At 38.3% G+C, this 26,507-nt stretch overlaps 1 protein-coding gene across 4 annotated transcripts in view; it reads left to right on the plus strand.

Moving 5' to 3' along the window:
• Positions 1-22,616, plus strand: part of opcml (opioid binding protein/cell adhesion molecule-like) — a 325,179-nt gene extending 302,563 nt beyond the window's left edge. For 3 of the 4 annotated variants that reach the window (XM_029519017.1, XM_029519016.1, XM_029519019.1), the window contains 4 exons: positions 19,829-19,966; positions 20,525-20,645; positions 21,478-21,629; positions 21,926-22,616. In XM_029519017.1, the coding sequence (XP_029374877.1) occupies positions 19,829-19,966; positions 20,525-20,645; positions 21,478-21,629; positions 21,926-22,026 (512 nt within the window). In that variant the 3' untranslated portion in view covers positions 22,027-22,616. The remainder of the gene's footprint in view (positions 1-19,828; positions 19,967-20,524; positions 20,646-21,477; positions 21,630-21,925) is intronic. The other variant, XM_029519018.1, reaches the window with a different exon arrangement.
• The last annotated feature ends 3,891 nt before the right edge of the window (positions 22,617-26,507 follow it).

Here is a 26,507-nt window from a genome sequence, read left to right on the forward strand (position 1 = left end):
GTTAATATATCCCTGATTTAAAAAACAATTCAATAAAATTAAGGGGGACAGCACAGCGGCATAGTGGTTAGCACTGTTGCCTCATATCAGGAAGGTTGTGGGTTCAATTCCTGGGCCTGTATGGACTTTTCATGTTCTTCCTGTGACTGCATGGGTTTTCTCCAGGTACCCAACTCCAAAGACATGCATGTCCTGGTTGAATGGTGACACTATATTGTCTGTAGGCCTGAGTAGGAGTGTGAGTGGTTGTTTGTCTGTGTGTGTTGGCCCTGTGATGGACTTGTGACCTGTCCAGGGTGTACCCCGCCCTCACCTGGAGATTGGCTGGGATTGCCTCCAGCACCCCCGAAATGGATAAGCGGTAGAAAGAAAAGAAAAAAATAAAAACATTAAAAGAAAAAGAAAGAGGGAAACATGTATTAATGTGGTTGTCTCTGAGAAAGAGGTTTTAATAATAAAGCTGTGTTGAGCCTGATAATTATTAATTAATACATTTATCATCTTAAATTTTGCGTTGCTAATTAACACACCAACAATGAATGCATGAAAACAAGAACACTCCTTGTGATATTATAAGGTAAAATAAATAAATAATGCCAAGGAAAGGTTTGTTGAGCACAGGGGCCTTTAGTTCATGCCTTTAATAATTGATGGCTGCCTTTGTTGTTGTTGTTTTTTTCTTTCTTTCTTTTCTGTGTTGCTTTGCATTTTGGTCGGTTGATTTGGTTCAAGAGGTTTACTTCATCCGTCTTCACTAGAACAAACACTGAACAGATACCACACAGGAATTATGTCCTTTCAAGTGGAAGGACTCATGACCAAGGCATTAACCATAATATCTGAGAAACATACTGCAAATGACTTATAGAACTTAAAAATCTTAGCTCACAGTGCAAAATTCTTACTTCTCCTCTACTGCTTTGCTGACACTGACATGAGATCAATAGGGGGTGAGTGAGTTAATGTGAAGCTATGGCTCCCTCCCTGCATATTAAACTGTAAATTTTCCAAAATGAAGATGACTAATATATATAAAGCACTCAATATCTGTATAAAGTTACTAATACTGTTGTAACGCTCCAGACTTGTCACTTCTGACAGAAATTGAATCTTCTCTGACTGACAGACACTCAGTAAGGTATTGCTGTTCTAACCTAATGGGGATGACAGGGCATCTGTGGAGAGGTGAGGAATGCTACATGCTAAGTGGCTGTCACACGTTGGGGTTACAAGAAAACAGATGACAGTCACTTATCCGCGTAGGTGGACATGGTTGTCAGAAACTCAGTTCAGAGGCGAAGCGATTAAGCGAGACTGCTCCTCCACAGGCCTTTGGCGAAGACTCCTGCTGCTACCTGCAGCAGGATCCCACTCCATCCTGATTTCTGTTTGATTAAGCAACATTTAACTAACTTACAAGTGTTATCACAGAGCAAACAGCCAACATCCAGGGAAATATAACTGAAATTGTGGCAAGTGGAGCCCAGAGTCAGCTGTCATCATTAAAGCACTGTGACACCAATGCATTGACAAAGAGGTTAATCTCTGGTTCAAAGTGAACATAATGGTGCAGTGTCTGGAGAGCAATCATCCTCCCATCTACACCAACCTACATAAAAAAAATAAAAATAAAAATAGATGTCTAAACTAATGGGTTTCATTCCATTCTGGAGCCCTCTTGTCTCGCTCAATTTTAGCCTAAATCATCTATCTAATCCTATCTACCTGCACAGTGTTGCTCCTGGGCATATTTCCTCTACTATTATTCTAGATTTCAGAGAAGCAAAAAAACATTGATGAATTGTTCAATAGATTTAGGGTCTTTGATCCCTAAAGCAATGACTAATGACTTGTGATCTCTCAGGAGAGCTCCCTAAAACTATCTCAACTAAAGCCCTCATATCAGATCATTAATGACCCATCTTCCTCCTAGTCAGTTTCTTCTTTTTACATATTATAAAGCCAGCTGCACACCTGATGAAGCTTGAATGCAAGGAGTATTCCCAGTATAAATCATGTTTCTTTTCATCTCACATGTGTAACCAGTGTCTCCACACTGGCTTTGTCAAATGCCACAGGGGTGCAGCTGCGATGGTGTGCATGAATGCCTCAGTGGTGAATCATTATTAATTATCATCAGGTGGAATTATCAGGCTGATGTAACACAGGCTTGGGAATTTCACAATCCACAGTTGCAACAGATATCTGGAGATTTTAATGCTGGGTGATGTCAGTTCATAAAGGCGGGAGGATTTTTGATCCGAGAGCACAGTGTGTGACAAAGTCATACTATATCACCTTCAGAATGCTACATGCATACTCCTGAAAGGGCTTGAAAAAAATATTCATTTACTTGATCCTGCTTGTGTTGAAGGAAAGACATAAACATGATGCTTAAATGACAATCCCCAGCTCAGGTCATCTCTTAATTAAAAGTTGATTCACAGCTCCTGTGTCTTAAATGCCCCTCTGGTGTGGAAGCAGGGAGGAATAAAATGCTGATTATAAAGCTCTTTGCATAAATATGCTATTGATTCACATCCCTAGTCTCGTTGCGTACATGTACAGGTTCCATTCAGACTTTGATCTTTCCTTACATTCAATAACATAGCAAACATGAAATGTTTTGTACACTCAAAAGGTTTTTATCTGCAATGGAATTTCCCATGTAACATGTAATCACGCAAGCTACTCTACTATGAACAGAATTTGTTGGTGACAGGGTTGAATCATGGACCTGGATGAATACACAATCAAAAAAACAGAAGCAAAAAAGTGTCAGAGGTCCTCAGTATAATTTAAAATGAGTGAGAAGCATGTTCCTATATGCACAAGATGGTATTTTAATGCTCTGCTTTTCACTCACACTTAAATACGTATATATGGCTGTGAAGAGATTGCTTTGATTTGTGCGCATGTGGATGTACGTGCATTTTTTGCATTTTTTTACAGGAAGGTAAACAAGTGGGTATACAATGTTCGCAGACACATAGAGTTTATAAGGTCATTCAGCGACTTGTACATTTCAGACTCATCTTGACAACACACTTTAATCAATTCACAATGTGTTCAGCCCAGACAGAAACTGCTTTAGATGATTTGGTAAATATTTAGCAAAGTGAGAGACTCAAATGCAGAGTTTTCTTGGTAAAATAAACACTGGGAAGATTAGTATCTATTTTTTCAGAGGACATGGATAAATGTGTATATGGATTAGTGGTTTGTTAGTTTGTTGTGTGCAGTGGTAACAGCCTGCTACTCTTTTTTGAATTGACATTTGTGAGATGGAGATAAGGGGTTAGTCTGTGGTAAATATTGTTAGTAGTATCACTACTTTATGACTTCATGTGCTGTAATGCTCACAACTGACTCTGTTACTAAGGCTAACTAACAACCTAAGTAACCCATTGGTGTTGTTTTTATTAGGCATCTGATGGTTAGCCATAGAGTTAATTCCTCTCGCTCTCTCTTTTACACACACACACACACACACACACACACGGACACAGACACAGACACAGACTAACTGAGACTAACTGATCAGAGAGGGATATATGAAATGGCCATAAATGTGCTGTGGGATTATACAAAATCTGTACAAAAATTTCCCCAGCACACAGGCATATCCCACGCTTTACACAGGCTGTTGGGGTCGTGCTGTTGACTAAGAAGTTTTACTGATGGTGCTCGTAATGAATCTTGCCCTTTGGTTGTTTAGAAAATCAGCAACAAAACTGTTCTTTTATGTTGCACTTTATGTGCAAGAGCTCCTGGTGGTAGGTTGCTCATGTTTTCAAGTAACAAGCTGCAACTGCTCTTTTTGCAGTGAAAATGAGCAGTCTGCTGTTGAGTGCATTTATTTATACACATGAATAATCTTGACAATGGTTATTCAATAACTGTTACACAGTTATTCACTAATCAGCAATGTTTAGTGACAGTTAAGTATAAGTATATAAAAGCTGTAGAGAAACACCCTCCATTCCAAACCATTTATTTATTTAGTTTTTGACATTTTCAACCCTTCTTAAAAAAAGTGACGAGATGTAGCAATATGGAATATTTCTATGACGTTTAACAAATGGTAGAAACATTATACTATGTCCTAACAGTGACAATAAGATTTCATATTTATTTTTGTGTGCTGATTACATATTTAATTCTTGTCCTGTAAAATAATGGCAGCAGTATCCCTACTCTAGTCCTATTATTTTTATTGTAGTTTTTTCATATCAAATGTCTGCCGTCTCTTAATTAGTTTGCTTACTGAGACTCACAATTGTAAGGAAGGTCTATTAGAGGTGCTGCCAACAATGATGGCCATCGTTTTATTGCAAAATAATTTGCACGAGGGAATGTAATAATTGCTCAAATGATAGGGTGTATCATGTCAGCTTTAATTAACAGTAAATCGGGGGTTGTGTGAGGTAAAGGAAAGAAACAAGTTAAAACTGTTTACTGCCAAGAAAAAAATATAAAAATAAAAAAATTCAACAGAGAATTTTCACTAAAATTTAAACAGGATCAAGTCGGAAAGCATTAGGCTTTTTACTAAACTATGATCAAATGTATAAAAAAAATAAATAAATAAGGAAATATGAAATCTGTAGATAAAAGCCTGATCCTCGTTTCTGCCGCTGTAGCAGCTTCATGCATTTAAACCAGTATGAACCTTCATCATATGGCAGAAACAAACAAAAATGATTTCTTTTTCCTCTTAATATAAAATAGGCTATCCCCTGTGGGTCTTGCTGCAGCCAGCATAGCATTTGGCAGAAAGAATTAATGTTGTCTATGGAGGAATTTATTATAACCAAATTATCACAAAAGGAAGAAATCAGGTGTCACACACAGAGCAGCAGAGTCGATGTAGGGAGAAGTTTGGGATGGATGGAGGTAAAATACAGGACTTTAACACAGAAGGCTGCTATTTTTTATCCTGTAAGAAACTGGATGTCATTTCTTTTAACCATGACATTGTACAACTTTAACTTTGGGTAGCTGTTTTTTTTTTCACTTTCAATGCACTTTCAAATAACCTTAACCCCTTCCTTACCTACCTTTAACCCATACCTCAAATTTGGACCTGGATTACAATCCACACTGTCAGGAAATGGACACCTGAGGTGAGTCAAGGCACCGTTTGGAATGTCCTCCTGGAAACTGATGACAACATCAACTGTCAACCAAGTGCATCAATTTCTGTCAAGACATTGTCATACCTCCAAAGACTGTATGCTCTTTCTCAAATAATAAACCCTGGATCCCAACCAACATTGAGGCAAAAAGAGGCTTTTAGAGAACAAGTCAAACAGGTGTTATATGAGTTGGAATTAGCTTATTAAAGGAAAAGGACTACAGAAAGAAAAAAGAGAGGAATGTATAGCACAGCAATATCCATGAGAAAGTAATCAACACCATCACGAGCTATAAGAAAAACAAAAGACAGCTATTAATGGGTGAGGTGGACAGAGCCAACAAACTCAAGCAGTACTTCAACAGATTTTACACTGCAACTGCACCAACCCAATGTCTGTACTTCCACTGATGCTACATCTTCTACTCCATCTGTGTATCACTCCACTGCTCCAGCTACATCCTTTCTGCCATCTGCGGCTCCTCCACTATCCATCACTGTAACAGGGGTAAGGTTGATCTTGGGAACCCGTGTCCTGTGAAGGTAGCTGGCCCAGATGGTATGTGGCAAAGGCTAATTAAAGACTGTGCTTCCCAGCTATGTGAACCTCTCCAGAGGATCTTTAACCTGAGTATATGGTTGGGGTGGGTTATGGCTTTGGAGTGGGAAAACCTGTATTATACCAAAAATGTAATTTTTGGCTGAACTAGACAGCTAAAGGACAGTGAGCCTGACTTCACACATCACAATAAGTCTGGAGCAGCTGACACCGACTGAGACTGGACGTCAAAGACACACACAACTCCCTGCGATTAGAATACAAAGAACACATTGGAGTGGATGACGCTGTCTTCTACATCCTCCATGGTACCCTCTCTCACTTGGAGGAATTCAGCATTTATGTGGGAAATACGAGGCTCAGATCCTTAGAAATCTTAAGATGCTGCAGATGCTTTACCACTCTGTGGTGGCAAATTTACTTTTCTGCAGTCTGCTGGTAGTGTGACTATGAATTCTAGGTATGGCAGAGCAAGGAGAACCAGAGATTCAATTTCTGCCAACAGGACAGACCAAAAAAAAAAAAAAAACTCTCAGGCTGATGTGTCACAATGCAAGCAATATTACATTAATAGAGAATGTTCTTTAAACTTATTAATGAAACACATTCTGGCAGTTCCAATCTGTTTCAGATTATTGCGGCCATTCTGATTTGAGTTGGGGATCAGATTTACAAAGAGCCTCTGAAAGATGCATACCAGGAAATGGTGCTTTTGATTTAGAAAGCATGTGTGAAGGGACTGTCACCATCACTGTACCCTCACAATGCTTCTTCTGTCCAAGTTGAAAATTAGAATTAATTTCCCAACTTAAGTTGACATTGTGCACGGTAGTTGGAATTCAGCTTAGAAATCTTGTTGCACAAAACTTTATCATATGAAAACAAATTTTTTGATTGTTTGTCTGTTTTCTTTGGTATTTTTATTTTCTATTAGAATTTTGTATTTTGCAGAGTTTTCAACAAATACTATTAATACAAATATTATACACAGTATATTATGAAGTTTGAATATATAGAATAAAAATCTGAATATATTGAAAGATTTTTGCATCTATGAAAGTCGAAATTAAGTTTGAGTATCATATTTCCTCTTTTAGTGGCCTCCATTCTAATGGACACAAGCTCTTAATAGCCTGTTGTGTCGTCGATTTGCACAAACAAAAGCCACTCTCTCCATATATGCCTACTTTTTATAAACCTGACAAAACAAACAAACAAACAAAAAAACAATGGTGCCACTAATTGAGTGGAACTATCTTTATATGATATCAGGTATTTGTACAGACACACAGTGTGCAGACATGGCAGCTGCCAGACATGCTAGTTAATCGTGGAGTGGAAAGAGAAAATGCTGCAGTGAATCTGTATGCAGTGAATAATCCATTAAATAAAGGCCTCATCTTTTATATTAGCCTTCCCAATCTGCAATTGTGAAAATAAAAGCTCCCAGCCACTTATTAGAGGCAACAGTACTGAAAAGTTAATTTCATATATTCTGACTTTCATTTCATATATTCAAACTTCATTCTAAAAAGGGGAGACCAGGTATGGCTGTAAGTAACATGAAGAGTGTTGTCACACTATCAATTCCAAAAATTAGGGAATTAGGCTTCATACGATAATTGCACTGTTCATCCCCACTTAACCCCAATCTGTTCTCCCCTATTGCATTTTTTATTCAATATATTCCATAAAGTTCATAATATATATAAATAGTTTCCTAAACAGTTTGTCCATATATATATATAGTACAGGCCAAAGGTTTGGACACACTTTCCTATTCATTTGACTGAGAAGGTGTGTCCAAACTTTTAAACATGTGTCACCTTTACCTGCAGGTGCTATTGTGTCAGACCCCGTCCTCAGTAAGCCTCACATTAAATAGGTCAGAACACTAACATTTAATAGGTTAGCTACGTTATTTTAGAATACAATGATTGCTGTTGGAGGTTGAGGGAAAAAAAAACACACAAGAGGATGACAGCTCTTTGAAATAAAATGTAGCCATCATTAAATACAAACTGGTCCGTGTCTATGCCCTTTTGTAATCTGTTAAATTGCAGCTACATGTTTTAAATATATCAAAGTGGGTGGCATTTTATTTATTTTACACCAATATTGACTGAAATAGGCCTGTACAATTGTGTTCAATTTATTACACATTATTTTTGCCTCTTCAAAGAGTTTGCTGTTCTCCTTTGTTAATATAATAGATATTATAGGACTGGCACAAACCGCATTGTGGCTGGGGTTTACCCAACCTCAACGTTTGGCCCTCTGCAGCAAAGCGTACACTCTTCCATTGAGCTAGAGCTACACCCCCAGGTTTTTGTGTGTGTAGTATTGCTATATGCAAAACATTATAAGCTGTGTTATGTTTTTGGCTCCTTAAGTCAATGGATGTAAAGGTACAGATGTCTTTTTTCATTTAAGCCATCAGCCATAGTTCTGGGATTAGTACATCTGAAGTTATAAAGCTTTTGCAGTGATACCAAAACAGGCGGAAATTGCCAAAAAGGGCCTCGGTGTAAAGGGGTTAAAAGAGGTGGTAAAGTGGCTCCTTTCACATTAAAGGTTGCAGGCCTCTGGCTTAGGGAGGCGTGAAAACAGCCTTGAGTGTTAAGGTGTCTACTGTAAATGTGAAAACCTTGATCAGGTAAAGACAAACAGCATCAGTAGCAGTCATGAAGACAAGAATTACTGAAATGAGTGTAATAAGAGAGAAGCATGAAGCCCTTAGCCCTGTGCTTTCCCTTTTATTTACACAAAACATTATTAGACAAGTTAAAGTCACTGTGGCAGCTACAGTAAAGTATATGTAGAATATGTGTTAATCACTTCCACACTTCCAGTGTGACCCTTCTCTTTATTGTACTTACAACTGATACAACTAACTGATTTTGGATCCATTAGAAGCCCTGTGCATCATTACAGACGTATTATGGGGCAGGTTTGTCATTTTAAATATGTGTAGAGTAGCAAGCATGAGGAAAAAAGTTATTGCTCTGTTGTTTCCTGGAGACAGACAGACAGACAGACAGACAGAGAGCCTCTGTGATGTAACCATAATGTATTCTCAACTATGCGATGTGAATCTGTTTGTTCTGCATAATTCAGCTCATACCAATGCTTTGTCTCATACCAAGTCCATACCAAGAGTCTTAGATGCTAAAACCAAGGCTGAAGTTGACTCACAGACAGTTTCGATTGTGTTTATCATGTCAGGTCATATAGTTCTCAAGGGCACTTTTAATGGTTTCTGAAATAGATGTTCTGAATCTGTGCATGTGCATAGTTTCCAGTGAATTCTGTTAGCAAATTAAATGCATCTTAAGATGACTAAACTATTGTTGTTGTAAACTTTTGTAAGATGAGTGTAAACTCATGTAACCCTCATGTCTATATATTATACTCTACTACTGTATATGGGGCCAACACGAAAAACACAAGATAAACATGTTCCTGTTAGGGTTTTTAGTGGTTGCTATAGTAAGCATGCATTTGGAGTATTATAGTGCAGGCATTAAATTACATATCCTCATGTGTTTTTTATTCCCTTCCACTTCAGTGACTTCCACCCGCCTCTTATCCCCTGTACATGTATGAATGAGCATTGAGCACTGACAGTTTGACAGCTGTTGTTATACTGCACCCCAATCTCCTCACCCGCCCCCACCACACCCATGCGCACAGTCAAGGTAGAAGTTTTATAGGCTGTCTAAAACAATTACTTTTCTTGCAATTTTTGTTAAATTACGCTTCCTGTGTTTAATTTTTCTACTGCAGAAAAATGTTGTGTTCTTTCCAAATGACTGACTCTGTGGGGTATATATACATTTTATGCATACAGTGTTTTCTCAATGTGCTCACAACATATTTCAGACTTTCACTCTTAATTTCTTTCCATAAGTACATAAACCCAATAGCACATTATAACATTGTCATATTATTCTCTTGGGGGTTTCCTGAAAAATATCATTAGAAATAAACCCCACAAATATTTAATAGGTATTCTTTGCATTCAGGTAACACAATTTTGCTCAGCAGGCATCAGAGGGTTACTAAACATGTTAAAGTTTTAATTGTTCTTTGCTTTGTAGTCACAGTGACAAAAACCATGGCTGAGTTTCGGTGGTCTGCAGCGTTGGACCAATCCCAGATTAGTATTATGGAATTCGAATACTTAAATAAAGACATTTACATTTTAAAGAAGTTTCCATCTGCAACAATCAGCCCAGTGGCAACAAAGGACAAAGATAAAGACCCGCGGTTGCGTACAATGGTTGAGAGCAAACAATGAGAAGGCAGAGTACAGAAACACAGTGAGGATATTTTTGTGCTGTTTTTTTTTAAGCACAGCTGTTATGAACTTTATGCACCTGTCATCTGCATAGTGGATATATCATTGCAGCTTTTTAACACTGATCTTCACAAATCCTGAAATTCTTCAAAGGTCTCATTCAGTTTTCCTTCTAGAAATTACATATAGTGACTGAAAGGTGCAGGTGTAAGAGTATGGCTGGCAACAAAAGGAAAAAGTTGTTATACTTTTGTGAATTTGATTTAGAGTGTGATTTACACAGCACTGGTAACGTTCACCTGCGTAGACTGCATGAAACAATTAAAAAGCAGAAAAGTGTGACTACAGCACTAATGTGTTCAGACCCATGGGACTGGTGGTATCACAGAAGCTCTGCGGCAATGTGATAATTGTCAGAGCCTCATGGGACATGGGCGTGGATGTAGTGCCTAGTCCTGTAGTCCATGCGCTGTATTAGTCACGTTGCAGTGAGACATGAAAAACAGAAGGGAATAAGGGAGAGGTAGGAGGGTATTTGAAAACAAGAAAAAACACGACTTTCAGTTATAGTACAGTCTTCATAAAGCACCCCTATCAGTTAAGCTACCTTGCCCTGTAAATAAGTGGCCACCTCCTAAACTAATCGCATCCACTGTCTCATAAGCTTCCTTTCCAATGTTTTGATCAGCGATGCCAATTACATGACTGTGTCAAGGAAAATAAATCTCTTTAGAAATACTGATTTCCATTTAAATTATTTTTGAGTTGTGTTCTAAGGTCTATTTTCATTTTTTTGTTGCTGACCAAAGGTCTTCAGCGCATGAAACTTCTTTCTTTGTGAGTAATGTCACGTTAGCAGTCCAAGAAGGACATCAATAGTGTGCCCTTCAACTGCCAGACTGATGCCTCGGGTGTAGATATTGGTGGAGTGTGACAGCAAGGTGAGGGGGGAAGAAGAAAGGCCACAGACTGGTGTCACCAGGAACCCAGTCCTGGGGGACACGCCATGCTCAGTGGGGCAACTGAAGTGTTTAACCATCAAATGAACCATAGACTTTTTCAAGTACCTTCTGCTGGATCCAGAATTCAGCTTACAGAATGACCACAGGACTCTGCAATGTTTAGAAACCATGAAACTCTTCAATTACCTGCTGGCTGCTGCCAGTGCAGACACACTGCTTTACATTAAGTGCCCTCAAATGTCTTTTAGAGGCAAGTGACATCCATTCTCACATCTTTGAAAAGGCCAAACCAGCACACATTGACACATGATGTTTTGCTTCTTTTCAGATGCACCAAAGAGACCTCAAATTTTCACAGTCTAGAATGAGAATTTCCAGAGCTAAACCGATAAACATGAATTATGAATAACAAAAGTTGGTTCTAGGTTAAAGAGGAAAATCTCAGTTTTAATTTGAGAGGGTTTCTTCAATATAAAGTGAACTGTGGAGGAGATACAGCTCTTTTGTCTATCAATATGAGAAGTAAAAAGTTGAATGTGCAAAAAAGGATAATAATGGCACTCAGAGAAAAATTATTTTGAGAGATATTCAAGGTGGCTGGTTGGCCAAAATGAACAGTTTGATACGTTTGAAAAAAATTAAAATGGCAAATGAGCTGGCCAACTGAGGAGTACGAGTCATGTGGATGAAGGGTATGTTCTGTCCATGATAAAGAAAAAGCTCTGCTGCAAGTCAAGAATGCTCTCCAGGATGTGGGCGTACGTGTATCCCTTGTCCATGATCAAGAGAAGACTTCATGAGCATAACCTCAGAGGATTTACAACAAGATGCTCACCCCCTGATGAGCTGCAAAAACAGAGAGCATGCTGGAGTTCACATAAAAACACAAAAAAGGAAGCCAGTAGAGCTGTGGAAGAAGCAGATGAAACTGAAATCAGCCTCTATCGAAGCTAGAGAACATCTTGTCATGCAGATGCCCACGGCAACCAACATCATGTGCGGCCTACATCCACATTTATATGCCTTCATTTTGATCTCAGTTACAAATTTGAGAAGTTTTATGCCCGTGTCCTGCAGGTGGTAACGTTGGTTTTACTGTTGTCTCAGGCAAATCTAAAATCAAGAGAACAGAAAAGTAATTTTGAGCAACAATGAGAATATATATATATATATATATTTGCATTTCTTAATTTACTTCTCTGATCTGTGGGTTCTACATTTTGTGTGTTGTTTGTTCTTTGAAGCTTTGCCTTCATTGTTATATGAAATAATAAAGACTGTCTTGTTGCATTATATTCAGCACCATATCTCTTGAATCATAAGTATTGTGGGAAATACCCAAATAAACACTTGCCAAACAAAGGGCTTAGACCCTCAGTGGTAGTTCCAGCTCCAGGGCCACATTTCACAATGGTAGCACACACACAGAGACTCAATAACAGCCCCAATGTCAGAGCAGGAAAGTGTGAAGAACAAAAAGAACAGAAAAGACCTCAAGCCATTGCCTCATCAGGCTAACGTGGTGCTGGCTGCCGTGTGGTCCAGATATTTACAGCCGTGGTACTCTTACATTTACTGATGGTTTCGCTGAAAATGAAAGCAACTGCAACCTCCCCACAGAACCTTACAGGAAGTACAGATAAAATATCTTTTCAGACCTTAGAAGCCATTACTGACTGCAACATGACTTTGCACCAAACATCAAATACAGGAGTCCATCCATCCTCTACAGCTTTTCCGATTCCGGGTCGCAGGGGCTGCTGGAGCCAATCCCAGCTCACTCTGGGCGAGGGGCGGGATACACCCTGGACAGGTCACCAGTCCATCACAGTTACAACACACAGAGATCAAACACATTTTTTTTTTTTTTTTATTATTCACAGAAACTGGACATTCATATTTGAATCATTAAAGCGTGATGGTCCTGTACATTAAAGTTTAATGTAATATCCACCATTTCATTCCACAGGCTGAAGAATAAAAGTTCTATCCTCTTCTGCTCTGGACTTTAGGCTTCTAAAGCTGCTTGATCAGTGCAGTGAAAACCATTTAAAGCTTTGTTTCATTTTGAAACCACAGTAGGACCAGATTGTTGTCACCGAGTTATATTTCTCCTGAGCCATTGCATGTCTTCAAAAGCATTGCTCTATTTCTTGTCCTAATTGAACATAGTTAGTTTTGAAAACTTTTGAAAACTGTATGGTCAAGCTCTTCTGGTTTTTTATATTCTATCTTTCGGATGGTCTATTTTGGGAAAAGTAAAATTTAATTAGAATGAACAAAACAGATTTTACCAATTGCCTCTTATCGCTCCCTTCATTTTAGTAAAGAGAAACATAGTGAGCCCAAGTGTTACAATTACAGATAAGCCTGTCACTGTAGCTAAAGAGTACTGCATGCACTGAATGTGCAGGACCATCAAGTTACTACAATCAGCAACAAAAATATTGCTTTGTGACTGGTTTCTAATGAATAATGGGAAAATGTATCTGTCATTAAAAAAACAACCCAGTGTGGTGTTATTTTTTCCTGAAGCAGCTTTTCAAAGTGTTAACACCTTGACCCATTTCAAACCAAACACTGAATGAAAGCTATCATAAAAATGGTACTACAATGATACCTGACCATTTGTACCATAATTAGCTCAATGCTCTAGGTAAATAACTCAAAGTCAAAGTCAACTTTATTATCAATTCTTCTGGATACACAGAGGAATCAAAATTACGTTTGCTCTTTTGTGTCTCTATGTGTCCTCTTTGGTGTAAATTAGAATCACAGAAAATAAGGTGGAGAATATAGATAATTAGAAATTAGAAAAATATTTAAAAATTTGCAAAAAAAAGTACAAAAAGAGTTAAATGTATAAGTTGGAAATAAAAAATCAAGACTGTACTATAATGTATAAATAACATACCAAAGCAGCCAGGAAATTTTGGGATATAGACAATGCTATGCAGGAAGTGAAGAGAGAATGTGCAATTTGCGCATATTATATGCGTAATATTATTTGTACATAAAGACCTTATTGAGGTAAGATGAGCAGTGGCAAATTTTGAGAAACAGCTGTGTCCACTGCAATAGCTCCAGTGCTGGTGCCAGCATGGTGGAAAAAGTCTGGTGTGTGTGGTACAGCCAAGAGGTGGGTCCTTCATCAGAACAAACCCTGAGGATCTACCTCTTTCCACCCAGACTGGTGACCAGTCCAATTATATCCAAGGGCCTTTTTCAGCTCCCATGCCCATGCAGATATAGATTTTATTTATTTATTTATTTTATTTTATTTTATTTTTTTTTTTGTGGTTTGGGTTTTTGGCTGTCCTCCATATCTGAAAAAACAGGGGTTGGGACCAATCACCCACTCCACCAGTATGTCTGTGCCAAATTCTAATAACTGGTGTCTGCTTTTATTTTCATGCCAGAGAGAGATGTGCATGCATATCTGTGCTGCCTGATGCAGAATACGCATTGGAGATGATTTGCTAAAGCTTTCGGATCGTTTTTTTTAAATGGGCCACTTGCTTCCCAAAACCAACGCATTATATGTATCAAACTGTCATAGCAGGTCTGATTCAAAGATTTTGTCATTTTATCAAATGTGTCAGCAAGGACAGAAACCAAAATATCTAGAGGCACATTAATAGAGGTCAGCCATTAATGTATCAGTTCATTTGGATTATGAATTTACCATTTTGGTGGGAATATTCTCTACTCTGAGTAGGTGTCCCTGGTTCAAATACCAGCTGGTGGGACTCTGATCGGCACACTGCTCCCCATTTCCTGCCATTTCCTAACTATCCAAAAAACTGACTTTAAAAAAGAAAACATTTTGGCTAGCTAGGGGTGGCTTGCAGAGCTAGCTCTGCAAAGCTGTACTGCTAAATATTTCATGCAATTAGCATTCTAACAATCACAGCATTGGCATCACCGGTTTTTTGTCCAAGCTGTTAGCATTTCCTAACAAACTCTAAAGAGGATGAAAACCTGAGGGAATCTAATTGTTTGTTACATGCATTTTTCCCAAACTTTTCCAATTGCTGGCCCACTTGGAAGAATGTCTGAACCCATAACAATACAGAGACCAAATTATAGGTTCTTTGACAAGTTTCTGATTTAATGCTATTGGTATTTTTTACTTTTTGGTAGCAATAAATGTTTCCACAAACTGCTGCATTATTTTGGTTGCTGCTGGCATTATTCTTCAAAAGATTGCATCTCAACTTGTTGATGCTTCTTTTGTTTTGGTTTGTTTTAATCAAACTGGCTTATTTCAAGTTTTGATAGAGCCTATTCTATGGAAGACTCGATGCTTGACCTCTATCAGGGAACTGAGTCCTTCCCTACAATATCAGGTCTTTTCTATTGCACAGCTTGTAATTGGACTGAGGTAATCTTTCTACAAATGGTATGCATTGGCTTATAGACAATGGAGCTCCTTAAGATAATGGCTAATGTTGCTGTGATGCTCTGCTGACAGCGCACTGACACTGATGTTGTGCTGCTGGATTTGTTCCTCAAAAGTAATGTGTGAGGATTTTTCCTTCTGTGTATTTTTTCATTCAATAATTCATCTTCTACCACTTATCCATATCCGGGTTGCAGGGGGTAGCTGGAGCCAATCCCAGCTCACATCTCGGGGCAGGGTACACCCTGGACAGGTCACCAGTCCGCCCCAGCTGTATGTTCATTTATTTGGTTAACTTAGACATTTATATTATAGTGCTTTGGTCCACATTGGTCATTTATGTTATGCTTGATGTGAGCTCCACATTTGGCCAGCTGTGTTTTGTGCTCTGTTGCAGCTCTGGAAGGATAGTTTCTCATACTGAATCACCAATGGAGTATGTTATTGAACTGTATTTGCTTCTCCTGTGTTCTTAAGCTGTAGTTCTGACGCCGACATTTTTTTGCTGAAAATGCAAACACACACACACTTTCCGGTGGGAATCAACAGAAAATAGATAAAACTCACAGAGTCAGTTTGCTCTGATTCTTGAAAGTTTTGAATTTGAAATATGAGACAATTGTTTCATGCCAAAAACAAGCATTTGTCTCAAGTAAACTGAGATCATAATTTTTTAACTTTTATAGTTTTTTCTTGAGTTTGGGAGCACTGGGACACTCAAGCTGAGCTTTGAAAAACATTAAACTATAGTATCATATTACCTTGTTCATAAACTGTTTTGATTATCTCACAATTCTACATCAGCAACTCCAGAAAATTCTTACACACAAACAGATGTTTCTATATTTTACCTAAGATCAACACAACACTCTTTCCCTCTTCATTCTCATATCCCAAAACATCCTATGTTAAAACTGGGAAATGCGTGGACCTGAACATTAACACCACTAACAGGCAAATAGAACAACGTTGGTTATCTTTTTTACATGGCACCTGTCAGTGAGTGTCTTATACCCAATGGTCAACAAAGTCAAAGTACAGATCCCCTGGTCAAATCTTATTCCAATAAAAGTGAAAGTAGATAAGTTGAATTATGACTTAAATAAAAGCATAGGAGCATTTGCTTTTATCAATACTTAAGTGTATAAAATACTTTTCACCACAACACAAGGTGTCCTGAAGCAGTATAATCAAAGATTTGATTTTATTTTTTTCCCCCTCTTTCAGCTTTTCCCTGTTTGGGGTCCCCACAGGAATTATGCCTCCTGCTACCTTACCTGCATGATTGATTTGGCTTCAGTTTTATGCTGGATGCCCTTCCTGACACAACCCTTCCACATATTCGGGCTTGGGACCGGCACAAGTGCATCATTAATGGGCGCCTTGTGGCCTTGGTTTAATACATTAAAAGAATCTGACTCTGACTAATGTAGTGAGCTGGAATTCTCATCATTACCCCCTTGAATGTTACCTGCGAGCTCACTGTCTACACTCGGTGACGCATGCGCAACAGACAGCTACGGCAACACAAGTTTTATGGAATTTTTTTATGCAAATGTAACAAGTACTTCATAGAAATGTGGTGGAATAAAAGCACAAAGTTTCCAAAAATGTATCACTCAAGTAAAGTACTAATCCTCAAAAACAAGAAAGTAAGTACAGTACTTACGTAAATGTATTTAGTAAATGTCATCACTGGTTATATCTGGTAACCATGGTATCTGTCAGTGGGTGGCTATATTAGGCAGCTGGTAAACATTTAGTCCTTAGGTTTATGTGTTGAAGAAGGATCAACGGAAATCAAATGGAAGATGTCAGCAACCCTACCTCACAACTTCCAGGACTTCCAGGCTCCCCTTTAGAGGCCTCTTGGAGTCCAGGCATCTCTGTGTCAGGGCTGTTGTGACAGCAAAAAGGAGACCCCCAGTATTATGCAGGTGGCCATAATATTGTGACAGATTGTTATGTATACACCATGTAATAACCCAGTGTTGCCAATGGAGTAATTAGATTTTGATGTGAAAATAAACTTCTTGCCACCCGTGGGCATCATTAAAGCAATCACAGGGAACCAGCTAGTAACTCAGCAGCAGTGAATCACCCATGCTCTGCCTAATATAGTTAGCCATGATGAAAATGTCCAATTACCTGATCTAGCAAGTCCCCTGGTTGCATATGATTGTCCCCAGCCCACAACCTTTACTGTGATTCCCCAGCCAGTTCCAAAAGAGGATTTGGAAAATATAATGATATTATGCTAATGTAGAGACATTGCTGGATTGACATTTTTACTGATTGTACTGATCCCCTATCCATTACCCCAACCCAGACAACAATAGCTTTAGGTCTCTCTGTCACCAGGACATGCTTTTAACATTGCTGGTGTCAGGGGTAATTTCTGGTGTTACTCAAGTGGTCTTTTTTCAAATTAGTTTATTTTCTTTGTGTAATGAGTCCATGCGCTGAGCTGAATGTGGGGAAGAATGTGGGAAAGGCAAATCCCAAACTCATAGAATTGGTCTGTCAGCCTTAATTTTTTTTTTTTTTTTTGTTCAGATTTTTATTATTATTTTTATTTATTTATTTATTTATTTAAATTATTTATTTATTTTTGAAGATTTGCTTTAGTTTTTACAGCATCCATCCATCCAAATGTTTCAGCCATTGTCAGGTATATCACAGCAGGCCCAGCGGGATAGTCCAGATGCCCCTCTCCTGACTGATATTTAGCATTTTTCGACTAAAAATATTTTATCCAAATAACTTGCACGGATTTCGAATTCAGTGGATTAACAATTTGTAAAGTCTTATTCAGATAAAGGACTATAGGATATAAATAAAGGGTTTCACTGGTCTTTTACTTTGGTCTTTGGGATCACACATCACTAGCACACAGCTTGAAGCACAGACCGAGGGTTGAAGAAAAGACTGGTTACTCTGTAGGAAACTGTTTTTAGAGTTTGACCCAGTTTAGGGACAAAAAACACCCGAGACTAAAGAGAGAAGCTTTTGATAAGCATGGTTTCTGTATGCTCTGTCAGAGGGGCTTACAAGATAACAAGGCTGAGGACTTAAGTTCCACTGGTGAACTGGCCTTTTCCTGTTGTGTCTCTGTGACACCCTAGTGGGAGAAAAGGCAGAGGATAAGGCAACATCAGTCCAGTGGTGCACTGCACATTATTGTATTCATTGTACAACCAGCCACCTGCTCAGAGCACATCCACAGCTCAGTGTAACTGTTCTCTAATATTTTGCTCACTTCGTTCACCAAAGTCATATCTGTATGAAACTCACAATACACAAAACGATACAAGTGCTTCCATTTATGTTTCCATTATCATCTTCCCTAGAAGCCTTTCCTTTACTGACAGGTCTCATGAGTACATATGCCATGAGAATGATTGTAGATACCTCCTGCCTGAAGTCGGCAGGTATCTCCATTCTCCACCTGGGGAGATGTTGCACACTGTCAAACTCTTAATGTCCCAGACAGCACTAGGTTTTAACTGAGGAAAACTCGCTACAGGATTCCCAAGCTGTCAGTGTGTTATTATGGAGGATGACAGTGGCGAATGTGAAGATTTTCACCACCTCTTGCACACTCACTGATTATGTATGGTGTTCTACTGTCCTACTGTTTTGAAGCATACCCAGTCATCACAATACCCAAATCCACTTGACATGCCCTGGGTTCACTGGACAAATTTAATGTGCTTATGATTTAGAACTCATCTTAGTTTAGCAGGTTAGAAAGTTAACATTTTCATGTTAGCACTCAACATAAGGTCCAGCCATATATTAAAGTGGACTCTGAGTCTGTGAAACCTTTGCTGAGGAGCCATAAACCTGCATTCTATCTGACGACCATAAGTGTCTCCACTAGTTGATAAAATAAGTCTGATTGCTTTGAAGTCTACAAGAAAATTGCTTTACTTTTCACTAAATTTATTAGCTCAATAAATGTTTATTGTTTCAAGTCTTCAGTACCACATGATGTTCATTATTTATCAACAGTCCCATTTAGAGGCACATGGACCTTTAAGAAGGGAATACAATAGGGTGTAAATACAGTACTGTACCAAACAATCAAGGTTTCAAAACAGCAGTTCACAGACTAATGGATGGCATAATGGTGGATCAACACAAGTACAGCTATGGGAAACCAGTTAGTGTTGGAGAGGTGAAACATACTTTCGGAACTTAACACTTAAGTTCACTACAGTCAGTAAGCTGAACACGCCACTTGTTAGATTCTCCCACTGTATGTATGATGTATGTGTGATATATGTACGTATGATATACAGTATATGATTCTGTATGTCAGGTTGAGGCTGCTTGTAATTCAGTGAAATGCACCACTCATATAGGAGCTCTTAAGTGTCAACAAAGTCAGTAAAGATCATGCATTGGTCTGTTGAAGGGCTTATTCACTCATGTACATTTCGTCCCTTACTTTTCTTCTCCACAGGCACCCATAAATTTGTGATAGAGGGGGAACATCTGGAGCTGACGGCCATCACGAAAGAGCAGTCAGGATCATATGAATGCATTGCTTCTAATGACATCTCAAGCCCTGACGTCAGGACAGTGCAAGTCACCGTCAACTGTAAGGCCCAACACTATCACAGTCATGCTCAAACTGCACAGGGGCACTGTGCATCAGAGCATAAGGGTTGAGCTCTGTTTTTAGAATGTAGATATGCATGAACATCACATAAATAGTGACTATGTTAACCCCTTTTTTGTGAACAGGCCTGATTACTAGTCTTGAACCATTTTGACAACAATCCAGATCTTTGTAAATTCTGAAAGGGAACTCTGGGTTCATAATGAAAGAGTCAGAGTTACTCTGCATGATACTGAAACTGAATCAATTTTCTGTTTCAGTCATTACAGTGACTGTTGTCACAGTTATACTGGGATTATGGAATTGCTTACCCAAACAGACCCATGAGGCTTTGTACTTTCAAAGGATGAATAGTTTGTCATGGTTGAGAGAAGATTCAGCTGGATTCTGTCCCAAATTATGTAACAAACTCAGTCTTGGTCTGTATTTGGGCCACTGCTTGTTTACCTTTTTTCAGCTCACATTTGAAGACAGGAGTATGAAGCGACATTGCTGTGTCTTTGATAGGATGTCATTAAAATGTTTATCACTTTACAGATCCTCCCTTCATTTCTAAGGCCAGGAGTACCGGCACTCCACTTGGACAAAAAGGAGTCCTGCAGTGTGAAGCCTCTGCTGTCCCAAGGGCAGATTTTGAGTGGTACAAAGAGGACCGCAGGTAAGTTTCAGTTCTGAGCTCTACTTATTGTTACAAACACACAAAAACTTTGATGATGCTATAAGGTGAAGACTTTCTTTATGTCAATTTATATGTCGGACTGGGTCATGTCTATTGATCAGTGACGGCCTTTTACAGATATTCTTGTTTCAGATAAGATAGTGCTTTTGATGTACTGAAATGATCCCCCATGCTTGGCTTTGCATATGTGTTTCCTCCATTTTAATCACATCATGAACAACAAACTTAATGGGTTAAATAACAGACATGGTTACCAAAAACAGAAAAATACAATTGCGTCTGTGTTGTGCTTGGCTGGAAGGTTTAGGGAATAAAGCAAGATTTTCCATCTGAAATCTGGAGATGTGTATGGGTTGTCCCGGTGCTGGTAAGCCGATACAAACACAGGCTGTTAAATGGTCCCTGACGGTGACAGCAGTACAACTTGTCAGCCTGTAAAAGAAAAAGTCAGTCCTCAGAACAAAAACACGGAAGATGCTGATAAAATAACTGACAGGCATCCACACACATAAAATAAGGCAAACGAAACAGTAGCTGTGGAATAGGAAAAGCACCCAGTGAAATGGAGAAATAGCTGTCATGCACTGAAGTCCGCAAACTTGGAGTTACTTCAATAAGACACTGAGCTGTGCTTCCTCCTCACAGCCTGCAGGTGTAAATTTCTAACTTTATACGGATATAAGTACATGTTCTACAGATTTGACGAAATGCAGAAGCAAGCAGACACATAGCCTCTTGGGGGAAAAGCAAAGTTTCCTTCCTGTGTACCAACAGAACCCTTGAAATCAGCTCCACTCTCTTTCTCTAACAGACTCTTCAACGGACTAAATGGGGTTAAGATAGAAAATCAAGGTAAACAATCAATGCTCGTTTTTTTCAACGTCTCAGAAGAAGACTATGGGAACTACACCTGCGTTGCCATGAACAACATGGGAATCACTAATGCCAGCATAATCCTATATGGTAAGAATGTAAATGGGGACTGAAAGTGGGTTGCAGTTATGTTTATACTGTATGATGAATGATAAAAATATTTTACTGGATTGATCTTTCCATACCAGCAGCATTACACCCACAATATGTTGTACAACCTTGCATTTGTGCCAGGCATTAGTTTCCATGGCAATGTAAAACTCCTGTTTAGCTGAGGAAGTGGGCTACATGGGAGTCTGAACCCCAGTTAATCACAGTTCATTTGCAAGCTGCAACTTGCACCTAAGTTTGACGAGAGGAGTAAGTGTTGCAATGTTTTCCTCCAGGTCCTGGCGCGATGCATGATGTGAACGGGGCAGCAGTGTTGCCCCGTTGCTCCGAATGTCTCCTGCTGAGTGTAACCTTACTCCACGCGCTGAAGTTCTGATGCAAAATGTGACAACCTCCACGCTTCTCTCTGCATTGAACAGCAAAGAACAGACAATTAGTCCTCTGGAAATCCAAGAGTACAAGTGGTTGTTCACCTTAATTTATCTTTGGTTCTTTTCTTTCTGGCTTTGCAGCAGAGTCTTTTCTCTGTCGGCTCAGCAACAGTAAGAGAAATCAATCCAAGAAAGGGGAAAATTAGAATCATGCACTAATTTGATGATGGTAGAACTACTGAATTTATGTCTCCCTAAAACCTTTTTGTATGTGGAAAAGGAAAAAGAAAAAAAAAATACATGTAACTGTTGATAGTTGACCGTTTATTGCCCAATATCAAAGTGTACATTCTGATTATTATTATTGTGTCAAGTCCTGTCCAATATCTGTACAATACCATTAAGCTTTTTTTAAGTAAACAACAAAAAAGGCGGAAAAAATGCAATGTGATCGTTGAATTTTACTGTATTTTTACAGTTGTATGCAAAACAGATTAACAGATCATTCATGGTAAACAGTTCAAAATAATAAATAGTACACCATGATTTCTCAGGCAATGTCCTACATCTTAGTGCATCCAAATTTTTATTTCTATTGTAGTGTGTGTGTAGAAAAATGTACAAATGTGTACAGAATAATTCCTGCACTGGTGTTTTTTTTTTCTTTTTCAAAATGCATAGAGTTATCAATTGGCATTTGAACACCTAGTCATAGCAGCTTCATGGCCTATTCATACTCTATAGTGAAAATCTGAATCTGAAAGATTTTCAGACTGAAAACCATAAGTGGAGTATCAATTTGGAAAGAAGTGTCGTCAGCATTTAACCCCATTCACTCCAGTTGCAGATTCGGTTAAATTTTGCTTAGCAGGTAGTGCTGATGACATCAATAAAGGGTTGTGTTAGTTGGTTGTCTAATTAGCAATTTAGCGCTAAATTGATTTTTTTCCCTAAGTGGTGCTATTTAATTAAAAAAAAACTAATTTAATGTTTAAGTGCATATTCCTCAAGTACATGATGATATCTTTGGCTTTCAAAGTATTGTTTTAAATTTGCTTTAAACTGGTAATATTTACTTTGACGCTAAGTTAGCAAGTTATCTGAAAAAAAAACAAACAAAAAAAAACAAAACAGGGAGAACACATTTATATTTAATATACAACCTTTACAGTGAGTTTCTCAGGATGCCATCGGGGTCCTAAAGGTTTCTCGGTTGAGCGGTGGACTTTTATGCAATTGAGGCTTTGTTATGGATGTGTGGAGCCAAACAGGGGACAGCTTATTCACAATCCATGTTGGGGATTAATTTTCTTCTTTAGTTTTTATTTTTATTGGATTTGATTGTTTGTTTCTGTTGATCTGCAAGTGAGAAATAAATGGTCCAGCGCTTTATGATAAATGGTTGTCTTGTTTAACATACTTTCATAGCATCTAAATTGAAATATCTCTTAAAATCCAAGCTTTTACGAGCACTAATCCATATATATATATATATACTACCAATACAGTAAGTGGTAGCTTTGCAATCTTTGCAAAAATTTTGTCCAAGTAGATACTGATACTTTTGTGTCTTTTTATCATTATTTTGCTAACTTAATTAATTGAAATTAAAAGCAGACACCCACCATATTCATTGTGATATATTACTTGAAACTTAAGTTGATTTTCATTTCTAGGTCAAATTCAGTACAGTGTTGAATTGAACATATTTAATATAGGAAGTTTTATATTGAAACATGCTCAGTCAGCTACAAATATGTTTAATCATATTTATCACAGGTATTTTGAGATGTTTAAACTTTAATGTGAAGTGGTGGAGTAGATGAACAAACTTGATTTAGAACATTTTAATTTGAAAATTACACCTGTAGGGACAGAGGTGTTATTGACAAATCCATAAAAAAAAAAAACAACTGATGCACAGTTCCCGTCCACATCCAGGCACAGAGGACATAAGCAAGAGTATCTCATGAATGACAGGACAATGTGGATGAATGTTCTGTGGAGCTGCTATGAAGCTTTTCCAGGTGTTATGAATGTGTGACTTTTAACCACGATAACCACGTCCAGCGACAAACAGCAGACGCTGTTTTCAAGACTGCAGGAGACTACTGTCATGTTCTCTGTTCGGTGGATGCATTTTCAAGGGATGTTACTTTTATCTCTGCCTTGTGCAGAAATTCCAATTGACCAGAATATACTTACAGCACAAGTGATTGATAATGTGATGTTATGCTATTGTCCAGTTCACTCCTGTGCATACCTATAAGTAAGAAGTGTGTTGAAGACAAAACAAAAAGGCTCAGATTGATGTATGTGGGAATGCTTTTGTTGTACTCACGTCCAGTTCTGTGCTTTGTGATGATGGTGAACCAGTCAGCTGCGGACTATGTCACAGGATATGATTTCACTTTTTAGGGGTTTGCAAAACAACAACAGACAGGTGAGATGCAGATGCCTGCAAAAAGTTAATGTAACGCTTTTCATCCCAGATAGGGAACGTGATGAATATTGATGTCAATAAGCTTGAATCAGTTTGTTTTAAATCTCTATTAAAACAGAATTGACACTGGAATTTACTTAAGGTGTATTTTTGCATATAACCACATTGCCACTGTCATGGTGATAAACTGTAATTTTATTTTTATAGTTTAAGGGTTTATGTGTTCCACATTATCTCAAAACTTCCAAATACTTAATTTTCCTGGCAATTTGAAGTTTGTAGTATTTACAATTCTTTTCAAGATTTTGGATTATTACAAAAAAGACAATGACAATGTTCCTGACTAATTTTCTTCAGCAAGCTAATCTCCACGAATGAATTTCACCACTTTATTATCTTTGTTATATGCTATGGTATTTCTGGATTTAAACCAGTTAGTTTTATTTCAGCTTTGACTTCTTCATCTCAAGTCTTTTCTGTGACAAATTTAGTGACCAAATTAAGCTGTGGAAGATGACTGCTGAGTAGATCAGTTTTTATGTTAGCCATCAGACGTTTTAAATAGACAGAAACGGTTACAGAAATCAAGGCTGGGGTGTTCCCTGATGCAGTCATTTCTAGACCAAAACATGAAAATCTCTTGATATTATCTTAATCACAGGCCTTATTTTAGAAATTAAACCAAAAACCCTGAGAACTCTGGATGAACAGGAAGTGCCCCAATTAAACTGCTGTGGAACTGCAATTTGAAGTCAACTGACAGTTTCATTTGCATTGCATTATTCCACTAATCAATTGATGAATTGTTGAGTCTTTGTCTGTGTTTTGTTTTGCTCTCTGAACTCATTGAAGGTTTAGAATTTAGTACACAAAATTGTAGTATGTTGTTTCATGCATGTAACACTTGTTTGAGATATTGCCAGACTGTCCATTAAGTGGTTAAATGTGAATTCAAGTTGCCAATAATTCATTCTGGCCTTTAAATTTTACTATTTCCATATTAACAGTGGACCAAACTATGCAAAAGGTCTCACTTGTAGTAATGACCCCAGAGTTAATCATTAGTCTGAAGTGGTCAGTTCCTCGGCTGTATCAAATGTTTACCATCATGAAGCTTGTTGTTTGGAATCAACAGCCCATAGTTTCTATGTACTTATGACAGTCTGTTGCATTAGCTTAACATTCAAGAGCCATGTAACCATCTAAGCAGATGATGGAGACCAAACCGTAGTAAAGAGGAATATGTTGTAGATGTAACAGAAATACATTTGCAAATGAGTCAAGCACGCATGTCATTCCTCTTTCATTTATTGACTGAAGTGTGTGAAAATTAACACCAACTAAACCAAATCAAAGCAGTAATTCATTCATCATCCATACTGCTTATCTGTACAGGGTCTTGGGGCTGCTGAAGCCAATGGGCGAGCTACAGCCTGAACTGACCAGCAGTTGAGACAAATAGGCAGTGACATTCTCACACCCTTGCATTTGGGCAATTTTGAGTCACCAATTAGCCAAAATTCCGACAGAGACACCAGGTTTGAACCTAAAACTTATTTCTTTGAAGTGATAGTGCTAATCACTGCCACCGAAAGCAGTCGTCTTCATATTGAAAATTAAGATGAGCTAATGCACATGGATCTCAGGCAGAGGATGACTGAAACAACAGGTTAGTACCCTGTCTGGTAACGTTAAGGGACTTGATAAAACCTTTTTGTATCTGATATATTAATCATATCTGGCACAAGTTTGATCCATCCTGATAAGAGCTGCAAACCGTTTTTGTCGTTCTTGTGTGATTCTGCTGGCAAATAAACTCCACAGCACTTCAGCTAGGTGGCTTTCACACATAGGTGGGGTTAACAGCATGGCCCAGGCTCCCCGTATTCTCACCGGGAAATGTCCTTTGCTGCTGACATCCTGTCCACTGCTGGTCTTCAGTAAGGATCTGAAAACAACAGGCATGGAAGTGACAAATAACTGCTCCACTCCATGGCAACAGCAGAGAGGGGAGACTGATCAGAACACTGTCTGAGTGGTCTG

The sequence above is a fragment of the Echeneis naucrates genome, chromosome 14 (assembly GCF_900963305.1).
Source record: "Echeneis naucrates chromosome 14, fEcheNa1.1, whole genome shotgun sequence".
NCBI lineage: Eukaryota > Metazoa > Chordata > Actinopteri > Carangiformes > Echeneidae > Echeneis > Echeneis naucrates.